The sequence below is a fragment of the Enhydra lutris genome, unplaced genomic scaffold, assembly GCF_002288905.1.
Source record: "Enhydra lutris kenyoni isolate GAN:26980312 unplaced genomic scaffold, ASM228890v2 scaffoldscaffold16, whole genome shotgun sequence".
Classification (NCBI taxonomy): Eukaryota; Metazoa; Chordata; class Mammalia; order Carnivora; family Mustelidae; genus Enhydra; species Enhydra lutris.
The window spans coordinates 3,942,221-3,950,225 of NW_019154100.1; the positions used below are offsets into that span (position 1 = coordinate 3,942,221).

Genomic DNA, 8,005 nt, shown 5'->3' on the forward strand with positions numbered 1-8,005 from the left:
TCTCTGTTCACCAGGGAACCTGTTTCCTCCTTTCTCTCTCTGCCTACCTCTCTGCCTACTTTTGATCTCTGTCAAATAAATAAAAATCTTAAAAAAAAATAAAAAATAAAATAAAATATCCAAAGAATCATTATGTATGTATCTATGGTTAAGAAACCAAAGCTCTCCTTTTTGAAAGGCCCAAATTCAAAATGAAGTATCACTACATTGTTAAGACTGACACTTTTTATTTTTATTTTTTTTAAAGATTTTATTTATTTATTTGACAGAGAGAGAGATCACAAGTAGGCAGAGAGGCAGGCAGAGTGAGAGGGGGGAAGCAGGCTCACCGCTGAGCAGAGAGCCCGATGTGGGGCTCGATCCCAGGACCCTGGGATCATGGCCCAAGCTGAAGGCAGAGGCTTTAATCCAGAGGCTTTAATCCACTGAGCTACCCAGGCGCCCCAAGACTGACACTTTTTAATTTTCCAGAACAATGTTCTATTCAAGGTTTAACTTTTTCAGTTTAGCTTTATATCTTTTTTGACTCCAAGATAACAGAGCGATGTTTGATGTACTTAAGTTATAGCCAGCATTTACCAATTCTTTGATTCGACTTTTTAAAGTATTTATGCTTGAATCCAAAATCCGAGGATTTTCAATTATTTGTGATATGCTGAGTTTTTCTTCTATGAGGCAGTCTAATTTATCATTGAATTTTTTGTCTCCCAAGAAGATCACATCTGGATAGCGTAAGATAAACTTGTGTATCTCTTCTTCAGTACACCCAAGAAAAAACAGCTTCTCTTTGATATTTGTGTAGTTTCTGTTGACATAGTTATTGGAAAGGTCTAGAATTTTAGCTCCTGGACCACAGAGCAGAACAAGCAGCTTCTCATTGTTCAAGCTGAAAGTTGACTGTAAAAACTCAATGTTAGTTTTTACCCGTTTGGTACTCTGAATTAAGATGAAAGGGTTTTTTAAAATTATCTTCCTAACAAAATCTCTGGGCTTATTGTAACCCAAAGACAAAGAGACTTCTTGCAAAAACTCAATCATCTGTTTATTCAGATCGAGACTGTTGGAGAAGGTACGTGGGGCATTGGTCAATAATCGAGAAAGGCATTTATGGGTCAATCCAACCGAATAGAAGAACTTTATATTATTCTCTAAGTTTAGGTTATTACTAGACCGAAAAAAAGATTCGGGAGAACGTTCCAAAATATTTATAATTTCAGGGTCTGATGTCATAATTTTTCTCCATAGATCCCACCGTTCTGAAAGACTTTCAGGTGTGCGTGTTATGGCTCGTGGATATCTTGATATAATGCTAGCAATCACTTCTTTGCTAGCTCCTTTGGACAGAAGGAACATCTTCAGCTCCTGCTCTTTAGTTCCCAACCTATTAAAAACTCCAGGCTGTCGTTTTTTCGCCATGTCAACATCTACTCCCATTGTAAGTAAGTTATTCAGCAATTTTTCATTCTCCAAAGACTCGCCGTCTGCATTACCACACTTCACACTAAAAAGTCTAAATGAAACTGATTTAAGGAGGATTTCTGCTGAAAATCGGATCATCCAACATCTTGAACCAAAGAGAAAGTTACTTCTCGTACACAGTAAGTTTCTTGGTGGCATAATGGTCAGGTATCCCAAACCTTTTGGAATGCTGTGTAAAACAACATACATAATATTATGCAAATGCATATGTTAAACAGCTAAAAAGCCATATTAAGGTCCTGTAAGCATCATGGCCATTTCTATGATAAAGTATGTATAGCTCCAGCTCTCTTGTGCTGCAGTAACAATTCAGCCACTGCACTCCCACTCTCTAGTTTATGCCTTCTGATTATCTGTGGGCCTGGGGCTGCTTCAATTCTTAATGTGAAGAAAAGCAATATAAGCATCATCACTGTCCTCCAACTATTCCTGCCTTTATTTTGCTCTTTATATTTGGACTTGCCTGTTTGCTACCAAAACCAGTTGCCCCTCCCTACCTCTGCTTTATCCTCCTAGTTTTCAAACCTTTGGCTTATTCCTATTAACCAATGCTTTCAATTCTGCCTTGTCTTCCAACTTCCCGATCTTTGGCCTGGCTTCCATCCAGATACCAGACTACTTTGCCCCTGTTCCCTCTTCCTGGTTCCTCAAACTCTAAATATAGCCTTTAAAATCAACACTTCAGACTACCTAATTTCCACCTTAAACACCTTTCTCTAGACTCATGGTTCTCTTTAAACCCATGCTATCATTAGTCTTAATTCTTAGCTTTATATAGACCTCTGGTCGACAGTTCCCAATCTCAATCTCCATGTCCTTCAGTTTACCCTATTGCCCCCTGGGTTGTAACCAACTATTCCAAACCAATTTTTATCTTCAACATGATTTAGCTGAACTTTTTAATCTACATAGTCGAACTGTGCTGAGAGCCCATAAACTTTGAAAAGTTACTTTTACCATCCTCTACTACCCTGCCACATTATAAAAGATGAACCCAGGGCTCTCTGCATCTGTATCAGAACACATAACTTCAGGCAAGTGACTCAATAACTCATTTTCCTAATCACTTAGAAATGGGGCACAAAATATATGAATTTATATATGATAATATCCATAAGTACCTACTAAAACAACTATCTGCATTTATAGGAAATACTTTATCAGGAAAGCAACAAAAATTTTCATCTGTTACTCAATTTGTTAAATGATTTGTGTTCTTAAGCTAACTGTGGTCTGAGTCATAAAACAACATATATATATTTAATTGTACTTCTTCATTTTTGACTATATAGCTGTGACAAACTTCGCTCTTAATTTCTAATTACTAACAACAGGCTCTTATCACTTAAAGGACACACCTCCCTTCTCACCTCTCCTAATTAAACATAAAATAGGGGCATCTGGGTGGCTTAATCAGTTAAGTGTCTGCCTTTGGCTCTGGTCATGGTCCCGGGGTCTGGGACAGAGCCCCACATCATCGGGCTCCCTGCTTAGCAGCAAGCCTGCTTCTCCCTGTGCCTGCCACTCTCCCTGCTTGTGCTCTCTGTCAAATAAATGAATAAAATCTTAAAAAATAAAAAAAAAAAAAAATAGAAATAGATGGTTCCAACTCAGCACTAATATCTCTGGGCTTGAGATACTGTTTTCAAGATTGGTATTAAAGAAAGCCTCTCTGTATCTGCCCTTTTAATTACACTATTTTTTAAAAATATTTTATTTTTAAGTAATCTTTACAACCAACGTGGGTCTCAAACTCACAACCCCCAGATCAAGAGTCGCACACTGCACTGAATGAGCCAGCCACCCATCCCTCAGTTGTATCAATGTAATAAGAACTTAAGAGTATGCCTAGAGGCAGGAAACTCCCTGGTAATCTAAACTCCCAGGCAATCTACAGATCTTCAAAGAATTAGAAAAAGATTCCCAAACTACAGAATCAAGTAACATTCAAACAAAAATTCAAGACCCTCACAAAATAAACATCAAACAGCAGCACATTTTAGACTGCCCTATACTGTGAGTTCACTATTATTTCTCTATAATACCACATACTACTCTTTTAACTACATATTCTTCCAGAAATGCATGAATTTAGAATTTTAAAAATAAGATCTTCATTCTAACTAAAGAATGAAGGCTCTACTTGTACAGCTCAACATCTGTTCTCTCTTCCAGATGCGCAAGGGTGACCTCTACTGGATAATGGTACAGAACACTGACAGCGGCAGGTAAGACCTGTGCTTTGGGAAGAGGGGTGAAAGATGATCCAATGAGATATAGGAAGCAAGCTGTGAAACTCCAATTTATATCTGTCTTAGCCTTTTAAAAATTCCATTTTATACATGTTTTATATATACAATGTAATAGTACTGTAAAACATGTATATAATTAGTAAATATACATACATTGGAAGTACATGTATAAAACCTATTTTACTGAGAATGTACGCAATCAAAAGTCTGAAGACAACTACTCTAGACAACAAACTCTTGAAATAACTGACAGGCTGAGCATGCCACAGAAAGTTCAAAATGAACTGTATTAATAACAGACTAACAGTGAAAATATATGCCAGATTTCTTAACAAAGGAGTCATAAAATCTATTAAGATTTCTCCTGAATCTATGTCTTGTGAATAATTCACTCTCTGCGGAAATATCTTTCACATGAATTAACATGTCTAAACCCAAACTGAACATCTTTCCCAGCCCCCAAACTAGCCCTCTTCTGTTAGTGGAATCACTACCACTATCCTAATAGTCACTCATGATAAAAATCTAAAAGTGATTATTTTCTTCTTCTTCCTCAACCCCAGTCATTGAATCATGTAAATTCAGCTTCTTCAGCATCTTCAATAGCATCTCTCATCTTTGCTGTTCTCCCTCACCCAGGCTGTAACAGCCACCTAACCTGCTGCTTCTCTAACATCAGTCATGCAAAACTGCCACCACAGGATACCTTTGAAACTAAGAAGTGATTACATCCCTTACTCCCTGATTAAAGGCCTTTGTAGCTCTCCCTAGAAAGCAAAATCTTCATAAACACCTTCAAAACTCTCACCACATCATTCCAACTACCTTCCTAGCTATCTGTTCTATTCTACAACCTCAAAACCAGGCATTATTGTCTCTCAGACCTCAAATTCTAAACATTCTTGCCCATTTTTGTCTCCTTGCCTTTGGGGAAGCTTTTCTTTCAAAAAGGCCCATCCTCCCATATCTATCCATAGTTCAAGGTCTCATTCAAATACTACCTTCCCACGAGAATATTTAACTTAACAAATACTGCTGAAGTGAATCATTTGTTTTGTAACTTATTACTAAAGAATCTGAAACGTACGGGTGCCAGGGTGGCTCAGTCAGTTAAGCACCTGCCTTTGGCTCAGGTCATGATCCCAGGTTCCTGGGATCAAGCCCTGCCATTAGGTTCTCTGCTCAGTGGAGAGTCTGCTTCTGATCAAGCCCTGCGCAGGGCTCCTGCTCAGTGGGATGTCTGCTTCTCACTCTCCCTCTGCCCCTGCCACCACCTTGTGCATGTGAGGAAATGCAGAAAATTCTCAAATGCCCAGCTGGGGATTTGGCACCATCCACCATATCCTTTAACCCAGCATTTTCACTTCTTTAAGATTATCCAAAGAAATAAAAGGACAATACACATTTCTTATTAAAAAGGGTGACTATCCTAAATACTTGCTTTGGCAGAAAAGAAGAAACCCACCAACAGAAAGATTCATAAATTGTGATATATCTATGTAACATAATACTGTACAACCTGATTTCTTTATAAAGAGGCATAACTAACACAATGGAAAGATATCCAAGATATTCTAAGTGACAAATCACATAACTGTACAGATAAAATAGTTAACACTTATATAAAGAGGGGGCATTAATGTATACAAAGAGGTTAAAAAGGTAGTAAGAGTTATCTCTGAGAGATTAATGGGGGCTATGTACTGTTCCTGAAATACTGTGACACTATTTAATAAATGTTATTTTGCAACCAGATAAACTAAGAACAAATTAAATTGGCTTAGGGGTGCAGAAAGTACTGGGAAATATGTTACCTTTATCAGTTTTTCAGTTTTCAATACAAAAAAAGTTAAACCTGAAAAATACTGTTTTACTTTTAGCACCTGATCCACATTCAAAACATTCCTGTAACATCTAGCATGGTAATAAATACATAAGCAGCCTAATGCAAAAAGTTATCAACTGTCTAAAACTACAAATTTCAAAAATAATTAATATTCCAAAATTTATTTGTCTCTCAATTCGCTCTTTAATTAACTAAAGCCATTATTCCAAGGACTAAAGTACAAAATTAACAAATACACTAAAAACCTCTGTACTCAAAACTTGTAAGGCCTAAGGAATAAAGGAGGATTTCCTTGTTCTCTGCGCACAATTCGCTTGATAAAGAAACTTTAATGGAGGGCGCCTGGGTGGCTCAGTGGGTTAAGCCGCTGCCTTCGGCTCAGGTCATGATCTCAGGGTCCTGGGATCGAGTCCCGCATCGGGCTCTCTGCTCGGCAGGGAGCCTGCTTCAATCTCTCTCTCTCTCTCTCTCTCTCTCTGCCTGCCTCTCTGTCTACTTGTGATCGCTCTCTGTCAAATAAATAAATAAAATCTTAAAAAAAAAAAAAAAAAAGAAACTTTAATGGAGATGGCTAATCACTGCCCCAGGGGACTACATTCCAATTGGTCTTCTTTTGATAAAACAAGAGAAGTCTGGAGGTCTTACAGCAATCCATTTCTCACCTAATTTGTCTTAAAGAGAGAGGATGTTGCATTTCTCCTGAAGAGCTGGAAAAGAGTTGTCCCTAAAAATGGCCCCCCCCCAAAAAAAAAGTGGGGGGAGGACACAATATCGTCAGCACTTCGTGATACAGAATAAAGAAATCGATCCCAGCTAACACTGCATAACGTTCTTGTGAGAAGCGTCACCTCTCATGTACTAAGCATCTCTCAGAGGTACCGGAAGGAAAACAGCAAGAACACGCCCCTAAGTATTAATGGGAAAAGGCAGCGTAATCACGCATTTGATTTGTAAAACCAGAGCTAAGGGCTTCCCATATTTTGTCTTACTTGAACCCCACAACTTAAAAGGCAGGGATTATTCCTAAAATTAGAAAATCGGGAAAAAGGCCAAGCTCTGTGACAAGTTTATATTAGTTCACTGAAGCTAATACAGATATTCCACGGGTTCCATTACTTGGGTTCTCCCCATCCTTCTTCCTCCCCAAAAGCGACTCGCCAAGGCGCTGCGCGGGAAGAGAACTCCACCAAACAACAAAATGACCCAGACCCACTTCTAAAAAGAAAAAGCACAAGCGCAACGAGCCACAGACCTCAACCGGCACTGTATTAAGAGTCCAGAAATACCTTTACCTCCGCCTCTACGGCCTGGGGCGGGACCGAAAGGCGGAAATGAACAAGACTAACTTCCGGTCGCGTACAGGTGACGTAACCTGCTTTGCGCCCCCCGGCGGCCGCGCGACAGTCCTCTGCAAGCCCGACCCGAAGAGCCCAGCAGGGGGCAGCAAGAAACCATGGTGAACGCTGGTAACGGGCCGGCTGGGGCTGGTTTTGGAGCAAGACAGGACTCTGGGCTTCTCCCACGCACGGACCTGGGGCGGAGGGTTGCTGCGGAGGTCCCTTGCCCGGTGGCAACGTTTGGTAGGAAAGTTGCTATTATATACATGAATTTTCCAGCCTGATAGGGTAATAATGCTTATTAATATGGTTAATATGCCGGTAAACTCCTCGGCGTTTGGTGTCGGAAGACGCGTGCAATCTGGGACTCTTCTAAAGAGTCCCAAATTCTCTTTCTTGAACTACTGTGGAAATCCTGGAGTGTGGCTGCTAGTCCGATTTCAGCATTCAGGCTAGGAAGCAATTCTGATAAACTTCGATTTAACTGCTTGCAGCATGAATTACTTATGCTCCTGAAGTTGTGACGAGCCTAGGCTACTTAAAGTTTCAACAGAAACTTAATCTCCACAGCAGAAGCATTTTTGTCACCCTTGAAGGCGTCGTTTATTTAAACTTTCCTGGTCCTGTCAATCTCGCTTGATTGGGGGTAGTAGCAATGGAGATTAAACTTGAAAGCAATTCCGTTACCTCCAAAAGAAAGATTATACATAAATTAGTGAAATAACCACCAAGCTGCCAGGTTATCTTCCGGAGGAAGTGATTTGGTCTTTAGAAGAACAAAAAGTGGGGGAGAGGTTGATCCTGAATTCTACTGCAAGGAAGAATTTCCTGCTTTACCCTACTCCATGTAGGAGCATATGACAAATTTTTCTTTATCTCATTTCTGCACCGATTAATGTTTTCTCTTAGCTCTGTCCCTTAGACTGCGAGCTAGCTGGTATATTGTCACTTTGTTTTGAATTAATGTTCTGTTTTATTGGCTTATAACGGTAAAGAGTTACCTTTAAATTTCCAATAATCAGTCTTTTTGTTAAGTGAAATTACTCACTGCTGTCCCTCCAGGTAAAAAGTAGTCCTGAAATGTTAGAAAT

At 39.4% G+C, this 8,005-nt stretch overlaps 1 protein-coding gene across 3 annotated transcripts; it reads right to left on the reverse strand.

Annotated features, from left to right (window-relative positions):
* Nucleotides 1-424: 424 nt before the first annotated feature.
* On the reverse strand, nucleotides 425-6,945 carry LOC111147316 (mitochondrial transcription termination factor 1). Of its 3 annotated transcripts, XM_022503305.1 has the most exons (3): nucleotides 6,870-6,945; nucleotides 6,240-6,301; nucleotides 425-1,648 (listed from the first exon to the last, which is right to left on the reverse strand). In XM_022503305.1, exons 2-3 carry the CDS (start codon nucleotides 6,269-6,271, stop codon nucleotides 481-483), a joined length of 1,200 nt encoding a protein of 399 aa, XP_022359013.1. In that variant the 5' UTR covers nucleotides 6,272-6,301; nucleotides 6,870-6,945; the 3' UTR covers nucleotides 425-480. The 3 variants fall into 3 exon arrangements, with proteins under 3 accessions (XP_022359013.1, XP_022359014.1, XP_022359015.1); XM_022503306.1 differs by lacking the exon at nucleotides 6,240-6,301 and having other exon boundaries at nucleotides 432-1,648; nucleotides 6,870-6,895; XM_022503307.1 differs by lacking the exon at nucleotides 6,240-6,301 and having other exon boundaries at nucleotides 432-1,648; nucleotides 6,864-6,887.
* Nucleotides 6,946-8,005: the final 1,060 nt, after the last annotated feature.

Coding starts and splice junctions, on each gene's coding strand:
- LOC111147316 (XM_022503305.1), bottom strand. CDS start 6,271: ATGCAACATCCTCTCTCTTTAAGACAAATTAG. Junction 1,649..6,239: donor CTCTCTTTAAGACAAATTAG/GTGAGAAATGGA, acceptor TGTTTTACACAG/CATTCCAAAAGGTTTGGGAT.